The sequence below is a fragment of the Gossypium raimondii genome, chromosome 7 (assembly GCF_025698545.1).
Source record: "Gossypium raimondii isolate GPD5lz chromosome 7, ASM2569854v1, whole genome shotgun sequence".
NCBI classification, from domain to species: Eukaryota; Viridiplantae; Streptophyta; class Magnoliopsida; order Malvales; family Malvaceae; genus Gossypium; species Gossypium raimondii.
The window spans coordinates 33,814,578-33,835,499 of record NC_068571.1 but is presented as its reverse complement, the minus strand read 5'-3'; the positions used below and the strand labels follow the sequence as shown (position 1 = coordinate 33,835,499).

At 34.8% G+C, this 20,922-nt stretch overlaps 1 protein-coding gene across 2 annotated transcripts; it reads right to left on the bottom strand.

Moving 5' to 3' along the window:
- Positions 1 to 7,203: 7,203 nt before the first annotated feature.
- Positions 7,204 to 20,722, bottom strand: LOC105794811 (uncharacterized). Of its 2 annotated transcripts, XM_012624152.2 has the most exons (25): positions 20,382 to 20,722; positions 19,402 to 19,739; positions 18,796 to 18,944; positions 18,303 to 18,542; positions 17,253 to 17,362; positions 17,060 to 17,137; positions 16,877 to 16,983; positions 16,506 to 16,600; positions 16,298 to 16,428; positions 16,079 to 16,182; positions 15,906 to 15,983; positions 15,680 to 15,758; positions 15,337 to 15,505; positions 14,193 to 14,263; positions 13,588 to 13,668; positions 13,432 to 13,502; positions 12,477 to 12,573; positions 12,263 to 12,322; positions 12,029 to 12,083; positions 11,544 to 11,944; positions 10,675 to 11,468; positions 9,633 to 10,596; positions 8,965 to 9,528; positions 8,788 to 8,846; positions 7,204 to 7,714 (listed from the first exon to the last, which is right to left on the bottom strand). In XM_012624152.2, the coding sequence occupies exons 2-25, from the start codon at positions 19,719 to 19,721 to the stop codon at positions 7,519 to 7,521; spliced, it is 5,073 nt and encodes a 1,690-aa protein (XP_012479606.1). In that variant the 5' UTR covers positions 19,722 to 19,739; positions 20,382 to 20,722; the 3' UTR covers positions 7,204 to 7,518. The 2 variants fall into 2 exon arrangements, with proteins under 2 accessions (XP_012479606.1, XP_012479616.1); XM_012624162.2 differs by lacking the exons at positions 18,303 to 18,542; positions 18,796 to 18,944; positions 19,402 to 19,739; positions 20,382 to 20,722 and having other exon boundaries at positions 16,390 to 16,428; positions 17,253 to 17,323.
- Positions 20,723 to 20,922: the final 200 nt, after the last annotated feature.

Here is a 20,922-nt window from a genome sequence, read left to right as displayed (position 1 = left end):
TGGCCCTTGTAGGACGGGTGTGTAAGTTGGACCCGAAACTCGTAAGCGTGTTGGTGGAGAGGTGGAGACCCGAGATGCACACATTCAATCTTCCATGCGGCAAGTGTATTATCACTCTGGAGGACATTCATTTATAGTTGGGGATACTTGTGGATGGGTCAATTATCACCGGGTCTATTCAATCTGATGATTGGCGAGGCATATATGGTGAACTTTTGGGCTCGGTTCCGGAGACGATTTACGGAGGTTGGATCGAAATGGCTTGGTCACGAAAAACTTTCACAGCGCTAGATGAGAATTCGACTAAAGTCAAAAGAGAACAACATGCTCGGGCGTGCATCCTTCAGATCATTAGGGATATCCTGATGCGAAACAAGTCACGAACACTCATCCATCTAAAGTGGTTGTTGAAACTCATCGATTTTTAATGAGCGAGCAAACTTAGTTGGGGGTCTGCCGTGTTGGCAACATTGTACTGGGATATGTGTCAGGCAACGCAACCAGGAAAAATCAAAATTGGTGGTTGCATTTTACTACTGCAATCATGGGTGCGGTATCGATTTTCATTTTTACATTCTCAAGCGAGCTACCCGTATGCATTCCCACTCGTAACAATGTAAAATTCAGTAGATATTTTAATAATAAAATTGATTTAAATAAATATTATTATGCTAACGAGTTATTTAAATAGGTGGAACCATGGGCCAAGTCACGTTGGATTACCTATTGAGCTTTAAGATATACAACTTCTATTAAACCAACGATCGGAAGCAGAAGTATCTATTTATTTAAATTTGAACTATATAATATTAACGTAGTCGATTTCGTATTTAGTAGTATATATATAACTAATGTTTTTATCACATTAATATAATTTGAATGGACACCATACGAGGATTCGATAATTCGAGAAGTCATCCCCAAGGAATTCTTTGTGAACCCCAACATCTGACACGTGAAGGTCCGATTGGTAGTGTACGCTACCGTTGAGATGCACGATACCGATAGAGTGTTGTCAAATTTCAACTATCGATTCTTGTGGCACCTCAAGACCTTGATGATCTGCATCCTATTGACTTGCGACAGCCGGATGAAATTTGGCCAGTATTCCACTCCCAACATATCAACATGTGGAATAATCTATATGATTTCTTACCTACTCGAGAACCTATTATTGTTTCGGAGTTAGCATGCGATCCAGAGTACATACCATGATTTATGATCCATGGCAAGCAATATTTGTATGGATAAGAAGCGAGGCGTCAGCATCCCCATACGAGTAGGCCACGACGCCCCCTTTAAATCCAAATGCTGGCAATGTGGGTCCGTCGTTAGTGCCCACGCAAGAACCAACACTGACGGCCGCAGAACCGATGCCCACACCACCCACTAGTCAGTATGTATCATCTTATTCTAGTGTGTATTCTAACCCTATCATCTTCACACAAGCATCATATAATGCACCACATTTTCCAACTTCTAGTTCTATGTCAGGTTGGAGTGTAGTACATTTGTCCCCGATGTATTACACGCCTATGCCATCGGCACCTACGACGACAACGATGCCAACGATGATGTATAGGCCGTCTATGCTTCAGGCACTGACGGAAAGTCTGCTCATTATCCTATCGATGTATGGGACTCAACATGGTTATGCTCATTCATCATTTGTGACGCAAACACCTCTGGGATCTTTGTTCTACCAAGTTAAGTCATATTCCTAACCACCTATTCCTAGACTGAAGGATGCATGATGGCAATCGATAATACAAGGACCGCAATCAACCGAAGGCGAAGAAGATGAGCTACCGAGACCACAACCCCAACAACCACAACCTCACCCGAAGGCTGAACCAATAAAGAATCCAACGCACAACCGTCGTCCACCCCGATGTGGCACAGATTCTGGCTGGCATCTGGACTGATTAATTTTATCATTGTATCGAACGTTTATATTTTTTCAATTATTTTTATTATTATGTTTTTAAAGGAATATTTTTATCATTTAACAAAATTAAAGTTGATATTTGTTATCATTTCACAAAATTGAAGTTGTAATTTGGTACAATTTCACAAAATGAAAGGTGATATTTGTTATCATTTCACAGAACCATGCATTTACATATTACAATGGAATTGATATTTGTTTTCTACTTGACCTATCCCGAATTTCCATATTTTTTAATAAGGTACTCTACATAGGATTAATCAACTTTAGCATGATAGGCCGATGGGACCAGCTGATTAGCTCAACTAAATCACAAATATGTATATATAATTATACTATATGAAATAAAATAGATATGTGAAAATAAATTGATAGCTGTGAAAACATATGAAATAACATGTCTATTTTACATTTTACCTTAACATATATGTGTATGTATAAATAGTTATGTAATGAATTGTTAAGTAAAGGTATATGTGAATGCACATTACATGAGGAACTATAAAAGATTTATACATGGATATGAAAATAGTATAAGTGAAACATGAATAATTTATAGTGGTGGAGTCAAAAAATTTTTTGGGGGCGAATTAAATTATAATTTTTACGATAGTAAAATGTAATTACACCATTTTAATAGACTATATCTTTATAATTTTTAAAAGATTAAATAAAATTTTTTTATTTTTGGGGGTCAAAGTGCAATTTTACTATTACTAATTCAAAATTTATAATTTATAAATGGTTTAAATGAAAATATTTATATTTTAAGGAGGGGCCGGGGCCACTACCTGTCCCATTGGCTCCACCACTCATGATTTATATACGAAGAGAATTGGAATTATGATTTTATTTATATTTTGGAATTGATTTGGACACATGAGTTATGAGTTGTGAAATTTAATAATGTGAAGAGATTGGGATTATCATGGAAACATGAAAGTGTTATATGTATAATGATTAAATTAAAGGATGATGTGTATTTTCTCTATAAATTTGGTAAATAACAATTGAATATGATTAATGCATACGCTATTAAATGACACATGAAATTTTGTATAGCTAAATTTAACATGAAAATTTTAAATAAATAGAACATTGTCGCATAACTTTTAAAAGAAAAAAAAACAAACAATAAAACTTAAGTAAAAGTTTCAAAACCTCAAGACTAAGATTTTTGGGCGTATCATTTAATAGTTAAATTGAATATTTTTGTACTAAAAGACCTAACTAATATAATCTCGATAATTTAGAATAATTTGAAATTTTAAATCAACTTAAAATGGTTAGTGTCATAATACGGGAAATAATATATTTAGTACCTCAGTATTAAAACAAGTTACAATATCATCAGTATTAACCTAGTTCAATGTATATTGAATAAATAAGTTTGAGATATTACTTTATGAAATATCATTTTATCCTAGGAAAAAGCCTTATAATTCATATATTTTCTTTCATAAAATTTTTAAAAGTCAAAAAAAACCCAATAACTCAAATATTTTTATTAATATTATTATAAATAATATTAAAAGTTACTAACCCTCAAACATAAAAATAATTTTTTTAAAATAATTTCATTATAGGTTTCGATTAGTTAGAGTTGTGTGACCCAAATTCTAATAGATTGCTTACAAGTCAAGTTAAACAAAATATATTTTCTTTTTAGAAAATTTAGTATTTATTAGTATAATATATTTAGCATTTATTAGCATAGTTTATTTGACCTACTAATTTAGCCTACAAATAGGTTCTTTTGCAACCTTAGAAAATACACTTACTAGATATTAGAACTCATAACACATTTAGAAAATTTTGTGTTTACGTTTTGAAGGTTCTTTATTTTCGGGTTTTCGGGGTTTAGTTTTTATCTCCATCATTTTTACTCTTCGTTCTTTTTCCATTATAGTAAAATTATATTTGCTCGTGGTTTTTTATCCTCTTTGAAGGGGTTTTTCCACGTTAATTTTGTGTGTTCAATTTCTCAATTTATTCCGCTATTTTTTATTTGTTGTTTAATCGAGTCGATCCTAACAAGTGATATCAGAGCTAGTTCAATTTTCATAGATCAACCTGTTCAGAGATGGCAGCAACAAGGTTTAAATTTGAGAAGTTCGATGGTGAGACAAATTTCAATTTGTGGCAAGTTCGGATGATGGCAATTCTAGTTCAAACCGGATTGAAAAAGGTTGTTACCGGGAAAAAGCCTGAGAATCTAAATCAAACAGAATAGGAAGAGCTTGATGAAAAGGCCTTGTCTGCAATCCAATTGTACCTCGCGAATACGGTATTAATGGAGAAGTCCTCATTTGCCTTGTGGAAAATGTTAAAAACTCTTTATGCGGCTAAGTCTCTGGTTAACCGTTTAGTGTTGAAACGACATCTATTTACGTTTCGCATGAACGAATGTGAGCTTCTTAGAGATCACATCAATCAATTCATTACTCTTTTAAATGATTTAAAGAAAGTTGAGATTCATATTGACGATGAAGATCAGGCTATGCTATTATTGTGCTCTTTACCCCCTTCATACAAGTCTTTCAGGGAGACCCTGATTTATGGTAGAGACAAACTCTTGTTCGAAGATGTGAAGGGTCATTTGTTGAAGTCGAGACAAACTCGACAATGAGTTTGGTTTGGATAGTAAGGCAAATAGGCAAGCTTCCGTTTTGGTAGCATCAGAAATGAGATAAAAAGTGTCGCTATTGTAAAAAGTTAGGTAACGTCAAAGCAAATTGTTATAAACTGTGAAATAAAAGAGTTGCTGAGAGTAACGAGGAAGACGTAGCTGGTGCTAATTTGATCGATGAAAGCGGTGATGATTTCTTGTTAGTGTCAACGTGTGATAACTCCAAGCCCACGTCCGAGTGGATCCTAGATTCGGGATGTTCTTTCCACATGTGTCCCAATAGAGAATTGTTCTCCACATACAGTTCGGTTGAAGGTGGAGTTGTGCGCATGGGAAACAATTCATCTAGTAAGGTAATTGGTATTGGTACTGTTAAAAATTAGGATACACGATAGGACGATTAGGGCACTCTCAAATGTCAAGTATGTACTTGATTTATGAAAGAATCTCATCTCCTCGAGTACTTTAGACTTGAAAGGATGCAGAATTAATATCGAGTTGAGCGACATTAAAGTATCTCGTAGAGCTCTCTTTTTGTTAAAAGGTAAAAGAACTGGCAATCTTTATATTCTTGAAGGTTCTATAGTGACCGATGAAATCGGACGTCCCTCATCCGTTACGGAGTCGAAGTCAACTCGTTTGGAGCGGAGGCAACTTGGTCATAGGAGGGAAAAATGTATGACCGTTTCGTTGAAGAGAGGTCTTCTTTTGGGTGCAGGTTTTGAAAAGTTAGGGCACTGTGTTCGTGAAAATCAGTCCCGGGTTAGTTTTGATTTGGCAGTGCACAAGTCGAAGGCTAGAAGTCTTCCAGCTTCTAAGCACAGATTTGACTCAGTTAATTCCCCACATAGTTCAAGATAGGCCCTTGGCGGGCTTTGACAAGGATAGCGTTGTAAGAATTCGTGTCAAGGTGGAAATTGTTAAAGTTGTGTGACCAAAATTCTAAGAGATTGCTTGCAAGTTAAGTTAAACAAAATATATTTTTTTCTAGAAGATTTAGTATTTATTAGCATAGTTTATTTGACCTACTAATTTAGCATATAAATAGGTTCTTTTGCAACATTAGAAAATACACCCATTAGAGATTAGAACTCATAACACATTTAGAGAATTTTGTGTTCACGTTTTGAGGGTTCTTTATTTTCGGGGTTTAATTTTTATCTCCATCATTTTTACTCTTCGTTCTTTTGCCATTACAGTAAAATTATCTTTGCCCGTATTTTTTTATCTTCTTTGGAGGGATTTTTCCACGTTAAATTTGTGTGTTCAATTTCTCAACTTATTCCACTATTTTTTTATTTGTTGCTTAATCGAGTCTATCCTAACACGATAATATCTAGTCTTTTTGACATAATACTTAGAACTACCCATAGTCTCTCCCCAACCCATAAATAAGAAGATAGTGCGCTATTAAAAAATTAAAAATAAAGTTAAAAAAATATCACTCTTATCTATTGAGTTAACATTACTGTTACAACAAAAAATATATTTTATTAGTTCAATCACAATAAAACGTATTTTCTTTCTAATTTAAGAATTTAAAAGTTATTGTATAGAACAGAAAAATACAAAAAGTTAGGAGCAAAAGTAAATCTTATAGAAAATAATAATATTTGTTTAGCATTGCGTATGTTAAGTCCATTGATAATTCAAAAATAAAATCACACATTTTCTTTAAAAATGTATTTCTTCTGACCAGTTGAAATTAAAATGTCACAATTGATATATTAGTATTTTATTTACATTTTGTATCATATTTTTGTTCACAATAACATATTTATATAAGTTATAACTATGAATTTTAATACGTTTGTGCATATATTCTTATTAGTTCATCTTTTTTCTTTGTCATGTTATTTATGTATTTCCTTAAAACGTTCAACCTTTAAAAAAATTTAAATTACTTTTTACAATAAAAATATTGATTAAAACATTAAACTTTTAACAATATTGACATAACAACCTACATGGTAATTCCGTGAATATCATGCAACATGACAATATATATCTTATATATCACGTCAACAAATAATTTAAAATTATAAAATATTTTAAAATTCAAAAATTATAAAAAATCATAAAATTAAAAATAAACATACATACGTGTATTGTCATACGAGCTTCCATATTTAAAAATTAACATTTAATTATATTTCTGTTAAAAAACAACAATTTGATTCTTTTTGAAAAGATAATGATCAAATTTATCTCTTTTAAGGGTCAAATTTTAACTCAAGAAAAGTATCAAATTGACAAAAATTGTAAACATTAAGAGCTTAATTTATCATTATGACCAAAAAAACCAATTTGAAAGTTAATTCAATTAATCTAATTAAAGCAAACTAAAAAAATACAAATTATAAAAATCATGATCTTACTTGACTGAATTTGATATCATACTCGGTAAAAAGAACTTAAAACCTAAACTAAGATCACAATGAAAAAATAAAATAAACTTAAAAACTAATTTCATACATTTAAAATTTATAATTTTTAAAAATATAATTATTTTCACATATGAATTCTAGTTATAATAAAAGTTTCATACATGGACATTTAAATAACTTAATATCACTCCAAAGTCCAAACAAGGACAGAAATTATAAAAACACAGCAGCTACATCAATTAGCAATTAGAAAGCAACATTATTTTTATTTTAAAAAGAAAAATATCTATAGGCAATGTTTTCTCAAATTAGATGTGATATTTTTTCTCTCTCTTATAACTCACCAAGGATATGCAGGACCTATCAATGAACCAATATTTAGAACAGAATTGCAAGCACCCCTTTTCCCCTTTGTAACTCCATTCATTCCTTTTTATCAATGTTCAGTAATATGCCTAAAATTGGTTTGTTTTACAAAATTGGACCCATGAGTTGTAAGAGATGTGAACTAAAATTTAAAAAATAGAAGAAAAAAAGAATACCTTTACAGCTTCCTACAACCTTGACAATGTCTTGGTAAACCAGTCTGATAGACGCCTCATCTTTGAAGATAGGTGAGCACTTCTAGCGAAATAACTCTCCGCATTTGAAAGCATTATTTTTATGTCATGCTTCACTCCTTCCAACGTTCGATAATAGTTGTTCTCTAACCTAAGCCGGATGAAATCGGGATACAATGGAACTGGAAACCTGTGAGAATTCCATTTCAAAATGTTACCTTTTCAGTTTTTATAGGCTCAATGAAGAGATTCTATATCGAAACAAAATGGTCAAATTCGGCTATTAGCATCTATACTAACAGTAAGGTGCGGATTTAGTGCATGTACTCTAATTTGATCATTTAGTCTCTATACGTTTCGAATTTTGAAATTCCAGTCTTGATCTAAATTTATTATGTTAAAATTTTATCTTATGCTGCAAATATATTATCATATGTATTAATGCTATGTTAGCTTGCTATTTCCTCATAATACTCATAAAAGCACCACCTCATTTTAGTTTATGGATTTAAAAGCTACTGTTTGAGTCAATACTTTAAAAATTCGAAAAAGTATAGAGACTAAAATGATAGAATTAGAAAATAAGGACTAAATACACCGCTTACGCATGGTATGGGACTAATAGCAAACTCTGACCTGATGGATTGAAATTTCAAATTTCAAAAAGTACAAAGACTAAAATTGATCAAATTAGAGTACAGGACTAAATCCATAACTTATGCATAATACAAAGATTAATGGCAAAATCTGACCAAACAAAATATACAGAAGATCAATTAATGTCTATTATGGCAATTGCTCCGTTCCTATACATAAAGTGTGTAATAATGCACGCCAGTTATCAAAAGAAGGGTACAATCTTCTCTCTCAGTCGCAGCGTGGCACTACTACACTTCTCCTATTGATTAGTTGCAGGCAATAATAAATGCCAATACTACACTTCATATTGATTAGTTTCAGGCAATAATAAATGCCAAATACGAAGATAAACTCAAGCAAACAAATGGAATTAACCAGTGTCTAGTGAAGTTTTAGATAGTTTGAATACCTGAAAATCACAGTTCTTTTCTGCTTTCCTAATTAAAGAGATTTTTAATATAGCCCATAAACCGATAAAAGACATTTGGTTTTAAGTGAAGATATATATATGAGCATGCATAAACACACAAACCCCATTTGGTAATATTTCTAAAACAAGTGGTAGGAAGAGACAGTGTAAACGAAAAGAAATAAGACGGATAGTTTTGAAATGGGAATTTGGACCTGTTAAGGAATTCTGACTTCTGAGCAGCTTCGTTCAGTTTCTGGAATCCATAAAAATCCTGCAACATTTGAAATGCAGAAATAAAGTAAAAAATACCATTTTCTTCAACAATTTAAACAAAATTTTCACAAGCAAACTCCTTTAGAATTTGAGGAACGGAAGTAGTTAAAAAGAACCTGATCTCTGACTACTGAACGCTCTAATTTACCAAAAGCAGACAGGAGCCTATCCCTGATTTCAGAACCAATATGTGGGTGCTCCCACGTAAAGTTAGGGTCATGCAGTTCCCAAGCACTGTGTCGATACTTACAGCCATCTTTGTAAATAACTTCATATTTTTCCCAAGGACTATCAGGGAAATCCATAGATTTGGGCTGTGAAGTAATGATTCTACCATCCCACCAACTTCCACCCTCCTCATCGTGGTTCTTCCACCATACTAGGCATTTATCCCTACGAGTCCATTCTCTGCTCATTGCAGCATCATATCTTGTCTTCTCAACAAGAAAATCAGGAAGACCTATCAACTCAGGCAAGGTCAATATAAATACCTCGCCAAATGCACATGATGAATTATCAGTAAATCTAAGTGTGATTTTACAGCAACTCTCTCCAGAACCTGGAACGTGGGAATAAGCAAGGTCTACAACCCTGCAAATTTCCACCGCACTCAGGTGTCCCCTTGAGCTCCATGGACCAGTCCCCTTCATGAAACCTTCTTCAATGCACTCTTGATGCCCCTGCAAAATAACAGAACCGATATTCAAGTCTTATGAAATACTAATTGTCAAGTTTCTACTAAAAAACAAGAGGGAAAAACAACAACAGAGCAAGCATGTCATACCTGTCTGAAATATACAACTTCATCGCCCAGCTGAGGTATATAACGATAACCCTCTTCCTGTTCCGACACCATCAACCATGATAATTTTCTAACAGAAGGATTTGACTTCCTTCCACTTGAAAATTTTAAGTCATTGTCATGGCCACTGCCCCGCTTGGTTCTGCTGGATCTTGATCTGTCTCTATGTTTGGAACTTGACATCCATTGTTCAGATGCAATACCATTATATGTTTTCAAAGAGGTTTTTTCTTCATTTTCTGATGTCCCTGCTAATGCATGATCTACTCTTACCCTCAAGTTATGGTTCCAAGGATTCTGCTCCAGTGAAGTTGCCTTCATCTTCATGGACTGTCTTCTGTGAACTGCATCAGCTGCTGCTTCGGTAAACATAATTTCTGAATCATGATCGTTGATGACATTTAAGCCTTCAGAATCAGTTGTGTCCTTATATGGGTTTTCCCCATCATACATGTTCAACTTCAAACCTGAGTGCAACAACTGCAGAGAACTTGATCTGTCCGAACCTTCACCCATTTCTTGCCTGCTGTAACTTTGATTTTGTTCTGCAGGCAAAGTGTTTCTGGGCCTCACGTCACGTTCATTGCATGTTGGACCATTAACTACAGTGAGGGACTTCTGTTTGGAAGGACTTCCAAGGTCCCCTGAAATTGCTTTTGTCCTTATTCTTAATTTCACTAATTTGAGTGGGGTAATCTCGTTTGATTCATGAGATTGTTTAACCTGATTTGTTTGCAAGGAGTCATGATTACCATATTTATCACAGCTAGACTGATCCATATCTCCCTGGTTGAGGCTGATATTAGAGTAAGATGCTGAAGCACTACCATTCAGTTGATGGTCACCTAGGGACAGTAAAGATTTGTGCACCTCATCAGGAGCAAACTCTTCCATCATCCCTCCATCCAGATCTTGCAATGTAGGAGTAGTTAACTCTCCCTCTTCCCTGCAAGACAAAACATATCCATAAACATGGATTTCATGTTAAGAGTAAAAGTTCCAATTCATCCTAGATTTAACATACCTATTCACAGCAGTAATCCTGTTTCCGTTGGGGACATCACTTGGCAACAAATCTCCTGACCTTGAACGCTTGGATGTCCGAATTTTAACCTCTCCCCATCTGATTTTGTTATCCTTTTCCCCCACAAAGTTCTCTAAATGGTCCTCAGTATTTAAAGATTGCCTTGTATCTTCCAGATCAATCCTGTCATGCTCAGAGAGCTCCACATCTGCAGTGGTTGAGCCAGGGTCTTTGGTGCGGTCATTTTTATTCTCATCAAAAGCTCCTGAAGGTCCAGATGAAGGGTCTGGTATATTGATCTGATTGCCAGTGTTCAATCTGGTGGCCTCTGAAGCACCTGGCTTCCTAGAATCACGTAACGAGAACTTTAAGACCAATCTCTTCCTGTTCACGGTATCTGATTGAGATTTGAGGAGCTCATGAGACCATACTATGCCCTCAGACTCTTGTTCCTTCTTCATAGACTTCAGTTTTACATTCTCCAAGTGTCTCTCAGTTTCACTGTTTGAAGTACTTGAATCCTGAGACAATGACTCACTATTTGATGAATCACCTTCTGAGTCCACTTCATCATCTCCATCTGTAGATGTCCCAGTGATTCTAGACATCATGCTTCGAGCATTACGTGCAGCAGTTCTCTGAGGTCTCAATGTCTTTCCCTTGGAAGACTTTCTCTTTGAAGCTTTTCTGCCACTTTTTGATTTTTTAGTTCTACTGGTTTTGGGTATAGTTCCATCACGCTCATCCAAATATCTCTTTTTGACTCGCCTCCCTGATGAAGTCTTCAACTCAGACTGAAAATGACAATATTTAGTTTAGAACATAGTCCAAACAATAATGAAAACTGGTAGAAGGCTAATCCCACTTACTTCAGGGCTGCATTTTCTTCTTCGTGATCTGCGAAGGCCATCTTTGTGACTGCATTCAACCTCACTGTCTGCTTCACTGCTCTCTGTGCCTCTAGAAGAGCTGGAACACAATGCCCCCTGTTCACCTTCTGTAGAACATTCCTCAGCAACATTGTACTCCGAATCAGTGTCATCACTGATAACTTCGTTTTCAGGTTCCCAATACATGGCATCCATGAAATCAGGTAGTGGTTCCATCACTCTTTCCAGATCTTCTAAGAGTGGCATTTCAAAATCCTGGCCTAAACTGATATCTGGACCAATAGCCAACTTTGTGGAGGATGGATGCCACTCAATACCCAGCGCACCAAGTCGCCGTTTCTGGTACATACTCTGATAAGGTTCTGGGTATGGAATCATGCCTGGAATTTCCATCAAAATCGTTTGCTAAATTATATTAGGATAACATACTAAACAATCAACAGAAGCAGGAGTTATGGTCATACTGGCATCACAAATAAGATCTTGCATATTCCTACGATGCGGCGTAGACTGTGTCTCCTGCAACAAAGTTATATGAATAGCACATCAGTTGCAAAATGATGAACAAGCATTGCATAGAAACAATAATGCTTCAAATCTCTCCTGGTTGTATATGTATTTTGGTGCAATACATACTGAACTTTCTGGACTACCATGAAACCTACCACCAGTTAATTTAACATGGAGTTGCGATATACCTGATCAAGAGCATTTCCAGCAGAATCCCAAATAAGGGGGCGATAGTCTCCAAGAAAGAACTGCCAGAAAAGCATAGACAACCTCATAAAGCAATTGCATGACACAACTAGTATTACAAGGAGAGAAGGGGAAGGAAAAAAAAAAGGATAAATAGCTAAATAAATAAAGAGGCAAAGGGGAGATTCAGGCTCTACAAGTAAAGTTTTCAGCTACCTGATCATACTTGGCATCCTTTTGAGATTCACCCTGGCCAGTGTTAAGCAAATGTATCTGGCCAACTTCATCTGCAAGTACAATTGACGTTCCATCCCTATCACAAAAGGGAAAAATGTTACAGCATCTTCACAAGTAAAGCTCTTGAGATTCAATAAAATAGTTCAGATTTGAAATCCATACAACAAGAACTAAAAAGATTTTTCAATAAAACCACCACTGGTGAAAGCTACAACTATAAACCACCCAACATAATAAAGTATTCTTGGTTAGCTTCTTGCATTCAAAATTCTAAGCACATGTGCACCTCCCTCACAAGGGCAAAGTGTCAAAGTCAAAAACTTATGGAGACATCATAAAATACATGATTTAACATTTTGACTGTCCACAACTTTTTCAATAGAACATCATGGGTGATCAATTACAAACAGACTAGAACAGCTGGAATATCAAGCTAACAAAATTGGAATATCGTACAATTAAAGAGGCAGAGCATATCTAATCCAAGTTTTGCTTACTGCAAAAATTTATGTGCTGAGAAACTTCCTGAAAAACCTAAGCCAGCGTTTTGTGTTCCTCATGAGGCATAAACTACTAGAGAACTAAGCATCTGATGTGAAGACAATAATACTTCAGCTAAGCATTCATATACAAGCGTACCATGAACTTGGGTACCATATCAACAGGCCCACATAGCCAAAACATTGAAACAAAAACAATAAATAGTTTATTCACTAATATAACCAATCTGCTAAGAGCATAAGTGCAGTCAAGGATCATAAAATGAATGGAACCAAACCAAAATATGAAATGATATAGGGATAAAGAAGTAAATGTATGGCTACGAAGGATCAATGCAATAATCCTTGTCTTGATATATGAATTCTATATTAATGTCGTCTCTCCAACTAAAGAAAGCAACAAAAGAAATTAAAGGGTGAACATTTTCACTTACGGAGAAAACTTCCCATCAACCAACTTAAAACGCCCAATTTCATATATCCGGATGGGTATGCCCTCCCATATCTGGAAATATAGTTCCCAAAGAAAGTAATAAGTAAATAAATAATTTGGCAATAAGTCAACAGATCAACAAGAATAAGAAACTCACATCCCAAACTATTGTTTTTCCATCATATCCAGCACTCATTGCAATTCGAGGATTGAAAGGATGAACATCCAAAACATAAGACTGCAAAAAATTCAACACTAAAGTTAGGAACTAATTAAAATAGTAAATTTTTTCCAACAAGATGTCAACCAGTTGACAAGGAAATGGATGTCTGAGAATACCACCAACAAGCATGTGAAGCAATATCGGAACAAAAATATATATATATATATATATATTTGAAGTGTGAGCCAAACAATATTAATTGCAAGACATTCATCTCAAATCAGTGAAGAAAATCTAATTTTAGGTAAGGAAGTGCATCATGTTAATTGAGAATACTTTTAACAGTTCAGATTAAGCCAATGAAGTTCACTCAAGTTATCCTCTGAATTAAAAGGAAAAATACTATCAACTGAATTTAGAAAGAGGTGAACAACAACAATGAGGAAGAGTTCTGGTCAGTTGTAACCTCAGAAGGAAATCATCTCTCTCTAATTGTTTTGTCATTGACAACAAGAAAGAAAGAAAAAGGAACAAACAAATCAATACGATGATCATATGAATCTATTGAGAAGGGCAGGAAAATGCTAGACACAACTTACCGATGCAATGTGACCAGTCAAAGAATGTACCAAACTACCATCAACAGCATTCCACACGCATATTCTGCAATCTGAAATAACAACAAATAGTTCCAAATTAGCAATTTTAAACCAGCAGCTCAAAAAGAAGCAAAGACCATTACATCACAACCTCGACAACATAAACAGTAACCTTTTATATTTTAAATGAAAAAGAGAAAGAGAGAAAGCATAAAAGCTTTAGCAACTATACAATTGCCTAAAATTACAGAAAGTCTAACGATTAAAAAGAAAACACAGCTAGTACCCAGTAAACTAAAAAGGCACATAATCTCAACAGAAAAAACCTGATGAAGGTTTTATATTTTTTAACAATAGTAACTATTAGCATTTGGTTTAAGTAGAATAGCAGGAAGATTCAGCATGCTACAATTTACTGCAGAAAGATTCTAATATGAACATAGGTCCCATGATACGGTTTTATTTATGGTTAAAGGGACTTGGACGCATCTCAAGATATGTACATTGCCTCTTACAACTTCCAAGTAAAAGTAAATATATCAAAAATAGGAGTCTACACACATATTACGAACCCCAGCAAAAAGGTTAATAGAGTTTAACTATAAGAACTTTAAGAAATAATTATAATGACAATAACACAACACCATTTCAATCATAGAGTCTGCAAATTGCTTTGCACAAACTAAGTTTTCCATCTTCCTTGTACTTTTTTCCTTCACAAATTTTCAAAGTTAATTTTAAGATGATAAATCATGACTTTATGAGAGCAGAACAAGATTAACAGATGCCTTTCAAAGAAGTATTAGCAAAAAGAGAAGTGCACTTCAGGAGACCCTCTTAAGATGCAATTCACAGTAAATTTCAAAATAATTAAGCCAACACAGACAAATAATATAGTGCGTATTCCTTATAGACATTACCAATAAAGAATTTTGTGATGCCATTGATTACCAATAAAGAGCAAAGGACAAACACTAAAGGACACCGATAGGAACATCATTTACAGTGATATACAGGACATACAGAAACCAACACAAGAAAAGTCATTATAGACATTATTCATTTTGATGGAAAAACCATTTTACTTAATGCTAAGTTAGCTAATTTTTAGATAAACTTTAATGTTTACAAATCACTCCTTTACCCATTATAGCTGCTAGAACAAAACGATTATCCAGGCTCCACACAATCATATTGACACCACGAGGAGTAGGGAGAACTCTCTGACGTGGACCACCTCGAGGAGGTTGAGGAGGTAGCGGGGGAGGTGGAACCTTCAGATGATATGCCTTTGTCCAACGTCCTGCTTTTCCCTGTGGAAGTGGAAGGATTGTAAAAGGTACCAAACTTCATTTAATTTTGTATTGTTGAACTTCATTACGGCACAATGAACTTCGTGGAATTTAAGTTCAGCATAACTCCAAAAGGATATATCTCAGTTAAAGGCATTCCCTGGAACTTGATTGTGGTTTATCAAAACAACTTACATGAAATCTACGTGATCTGGGTATCCAGATTATTGCACTACCATCACGAGAACAGGTAACAATGTTGTCCTGACAGAACCTAAAAACATCAAAATTGAAGGAACTGAATCTAAGAAGCTAAACCACAATATTGAACACTAAATGATAAATGGCTGAAGACAAAAAACAACTGAAGAAACTTTAAGATACGATATATAACATAACTTAAGAAGAAGATATCACGGACCAGGAATTTTTAAATTTTGGAAGATTGTCCTCCTTTATGATATCAGACATTGAGGATCTAGAAGGTACAGCACATCCACTGCAAACAAAAACAGAAAGCTCCAATGATATTTTGTTGAAAACAAGGATAAAATAAAGTAGAAACAACATAGCCAACAATTCTAACTGACCAACCTAAATTGAACGTAATTAACATCATTTTCATGGCCAGCCAAAACATCCAGCTCATGAACTGGTTGTTGTGTATCATCTGTACTAGGCTTACAGGCACTCCACACCTGCAAGTATCTAGCTCTTACTAAAGAAATCTAAATCATATAGATTTATCGAAGTTAAATAAATTTAAGTGAACCAAAACATGCACTTGACAAATTCACATTGTTTTAGACGCACCCTGGCAAAAGTGTCAGAGCTACCAGTGACAAAAACTGTCCCATTGACGTTAAATGCACAACATAATATTTGATGGGTTTGTGGAACATTACTTGAGGAAGGTCCATTATTAAATGGAAAATTGCCACTCCCTGCAGAGAACTTATCAGTTGCAGAGTAAGTTCATAGCATATACATTAACAAAACAATCAAGAAGCAATTCTCCAACCAGTGGCAGCTTCAGAAGGCTTCGGCAGGTATATGCGTGGGCTACAATGTGAATATCTGGCCTCCCAGATTCGGCAAGTCCCATCATCAGATGACCTACAAATGTTAGCACAGACTACAATAAAATTGAAGATCAACTGAAGAGCCATACATTTGTGATTCGGTGTTCCTAGCCAAGTATGATCGAATAAAGTGTCAACAATAAAGACACTATCAAGAACTTTCAGAAAAAGCTTCTTAAAATTAGAAGAAACACCTAAACATAAATGCTTCCACATGAAACAAACATAAATTAAACCTAAATAAAAGACTATGGCAGATCAACTGAGAGAAGCTACAACAGGAAACTGCAAATGTTGAAATAAGACTCACGATAAAAGCTGGAAAGCAAAGGCAGGCCTGGGATTAAATGCAATGGCAGTAACAGCTGCCGTATGCCCTCGTAGAACTGAAACAGGTAACCCATCTGGCAAGCGCCACTGTAGATCATAAGAACAATTTAGTTATCCAAGAGTAGAAAGGAGCATCTTGTAAAGCACGGTTAAGCATTCTTACAACTCGAATCACAAAATCATTTGAAGCGGATGCAACCAAAACATTGTTTGAACTAACAGCCAGGTCAGTTATGTCACCCTAAATTGCATGTAACAAGAAAATTAATTCAGCTATGTAGAGAAAGAAATATAATATTACAGGCTAAACTGATAGATTAAGAACATCATATGTCAAATAAACAATATGAACCCACCTCATGTCCACGGCAGCTGGCCAAGCAAAATGCAGTTTCCATAGACCAAATTTTGACAAGGCGATCATCGGAACCAGTAATGACATATCTCCCAGAGCGATCAAATATGGCTGTAGAACAAAAACAATTTAATCCATTATTTATTGAAGCTTGAGCAATTGTACAAATTACACATAATCTTGGCTTAACATAGAGTTTCATAAGGAGAAAAGGATAAGAAATAGAGTAACATTAGTTCTCCTCCGTGAGAAGAAAAGCTAGTTGTAAATTTTTTTTCGATTATCTTAATAATAAAATTGCATTTAGTTTACCACTATAGATCTTCCAAATGGTGAACTCGGGGTGTAAAAGAACATGGAGGAAAAAACATGGTTTAGAAAGAGTTTTCATTAAATAAGATCTTAAAGGAATTTTATAGGTGCCAAAATAGCATTATAAATTAGGGGAAGTGGCAATGAACAGAACATCAAATAAGAAAAATAATTCTTCACAAATTTCAGGGAATGACTAGTTCACACAAAAATGAAAACTATTCAACAACATATGAAGCCAAAGTCTTTCCCCTAGGTATTTGAAGTGCCAAATGCTAAAAACAAAAAAATACCAATATAATATTACACGCTATACTCCAAAAATAAAATAACAAATATAATCTCCAAAATCCTATTCTTAAAGAAAAAGCAAAATTAATTGATATATGAAATAGCGTAACTTAGTAAAAAAAAGTCACAATTAAACTCATTAATATTTGAAAGGAATGAATGGCTGCTACAGACATAAAGGATAATTCCAAACTGTGACAACTGACATGGACAGACAATTTGAAGCAAAAAAAAAAAAGAGTAAAAGAGACAGACATATATCATCGTCTTTTAAAGAAGAACCCTCATGCAGTATCAGACATGCCAGGAAATTGACTACACCAATTTTTACTAATGTTGTCAAATTTCAAGGGTTTCTTTAGATTCTAACAATACTACCATAAGAGGAAAATCTACAGAATAAAATTCTCTAAAAGCAGACCCTAACTATAAGTTCAGTTGATCGTACCACAATAGACAGCATTCCGGTGCCCTCTCAACTTCTTTATGTTCTGCATCTTTTGCACCATCGTAGATGGTTTAGCAATAGCATAGCATGCAGACCGAATAGAGGGAGCTCGGTGGTGCTTCCGGAAACCTCCCCCAATTTCTCTTATACTTAACCCTCGAACTTGATCAGCTTGCATATGAGGCCAACGAAGATAGGCAGGCATAGGCTTACCTTGCCTATTCCTCATACTCTTGTCAGCTACGTAACAGAAAGGTAACATTACGAAATTAGAAGACAGATTATTCAAGCATCCAAGGGCATAAATCAAGGAAGTGAAACAAATGGATAGAGCACTACTTTGATCATGTTTCATCCATAAATAACCATCCCATTAATGTTCTTAACATATTTCCATAATCAGCATACAAATATCAACTACCTTCTATTTTTGACCAACAAATATCAACTACAGACAAAGCATAAAGCAAATTACTATGGAAGTACCACATACAATTCAAAAGTGAAAAGGAACCAGATCCCAATAGCGTAGGGACATCAGCAGCATTTGGAGGATGGGCATCTCCTACAGATTTGCTGCACAGAGTACAGATTAGTTGCTTCAGAAGCTTTACCAAGTGATCCTGCTCAATATGAGGATACCTGCAAGTTATACAAGGCAGAATCAGTAGCATGGACATTAAACCAAGATCAAACAATTAATGAGAATATATAAAGAAAATCTTGCTTCTAGGAAATCTAATCTATCATGGCAGATTTAAATAAGCTGTGGAGTTAAATATAGAAATTCCCTCTATCAACTTGTTAATCTTAGTTTCACTTTAGATAACTTATTAAATAATCAATTAAAAGGAAATCAACCATGTCTAATATCTTTCAGGTTTTCCTTAGGGAAAGGCTATTCAAGACCTGTACTGTTCATCAAAAAGAGAAGAAACAACTAACCAGCAAGGAAGTACAGATTTGAAGGAGAAAACATGGAGATAGGTGAGTATAAAGCTATCATGATTTCAAACATATGGTATAACAGAACCCCGAAGTCCAAAACTCTTGTTTAATATTGATGATTAACACCGAATAATATAATAGGCAGGTATACCTCTCAACTAAGTTGTTATAACTTAATGGGAATGAGATGCCATCATCATCATCGTTCCCACTATGTTCACCACTTCTTGAAAACCAAGCATGATATCTTCTTGGTAGAAGCTGGTGTTCCAAAAGTTCCTTTGAGAACTGTGCAAAAGTTCTCTGGCAAGGACCAGCAGACAGGAATTGCATTATCAAGAAGTAAATTTCTCGAAGATCAATATCAACAGTAGTCTCAACCAGAGCCTTCTCCGGCATTGCAGTCGAGACATTTAAAGGCGCCTTGCAAAGAGAAGACGCAGCAGCAGAAGATGAACACTTCCAGTCCATGTTTCAGTGCAACCCAACCTGAGGCATCCAAAAAAATCATGCAAAAATGAAATCATAATGATAGTATATTAGTTGAATAGCATCAGAAATCATTGCCAGAAAAGGAAAACCCTAAAAGACTCACATATCGAGGATGTTCCACGTAAGAGACAGGACAGCTAGTACTTCAATTCATGGACAATTACAGCCTAATTCTCACCAAATTTATTCTTGTAAATTTTGTCACAGCAGGAATCTAATAACGTATAAAACTAATACATAACTTTTCAAGGATATGCAACCAAAAAGAAAAACCTAAGACAAGTAAAATCCTAGGAGGTCTAAAAGGTTATAATTACAAAATAAAATAAAATAAAATAAAATAAAAGCTTTCTTCTGGTAAAATTAAAGGCCCAGACTTCCTTAGCCATTTGCATGAGCAAATAATTCAACAAACGGAAGAGTCGGAAAAAAAAAAAAAAGAAACAGCAAAAACAAAGCTAGCCTCAGAAAGGAAATAAGCAGCAAAATGGAAGGTATTAACACAAGAAAGGACATCAAAAATAAAATTTAAGGGTTCAAGATCCAATCTAAAAGCCACGTGCAACAAAAAGCAGCAAGGGAGAATCTAAACCTAATATCGAATTCATTATCTAATTGAAAATAGAAACATCTTATTACCTTAATTAAAGTCCGTTCAGATAGCAAACATCGAAGGAGAGCTTTCCTTTACTTTGGCAGCACTGATTTTGAGATTGAAATACGAAGGAGAAGTGAAGAGTTGAGAGGCAAGACAACGAGAATCGAGAAGTAGCCAAAGAGTTGCATTATGAAAATCTGGGTTTTAATTACTGCTGCTGCTGTTTGTCTCCTGGGAAAGTTAAAAGGAACCCCCTCAGAGAATTAAATGAAAGGAAATGGAGGGATATTAAAAATGTAAATTAAACCAAAAAACATTGTTTGACAAAAAGAAAATTTTAGGACAAAGCTTGAAGCTGTATTAATTAGTAAGATAAAGAAAATAATAATACTAGTAAAGTAATAGAACAGGGGAAATTAGATGCTATTTGGGGTGCTTCGAGTTTTTTCTGATGTCAAAAGACAAAACAGCCCCCGTGTTGAAGACGGCCACGCTGAAATGGCTTTTCTAAGGAGATAGGGTTACAACAGACTTTTCATATAGGAAAAAAGGAAAATGAAAATTGCCTTTTGAAAAATCAGA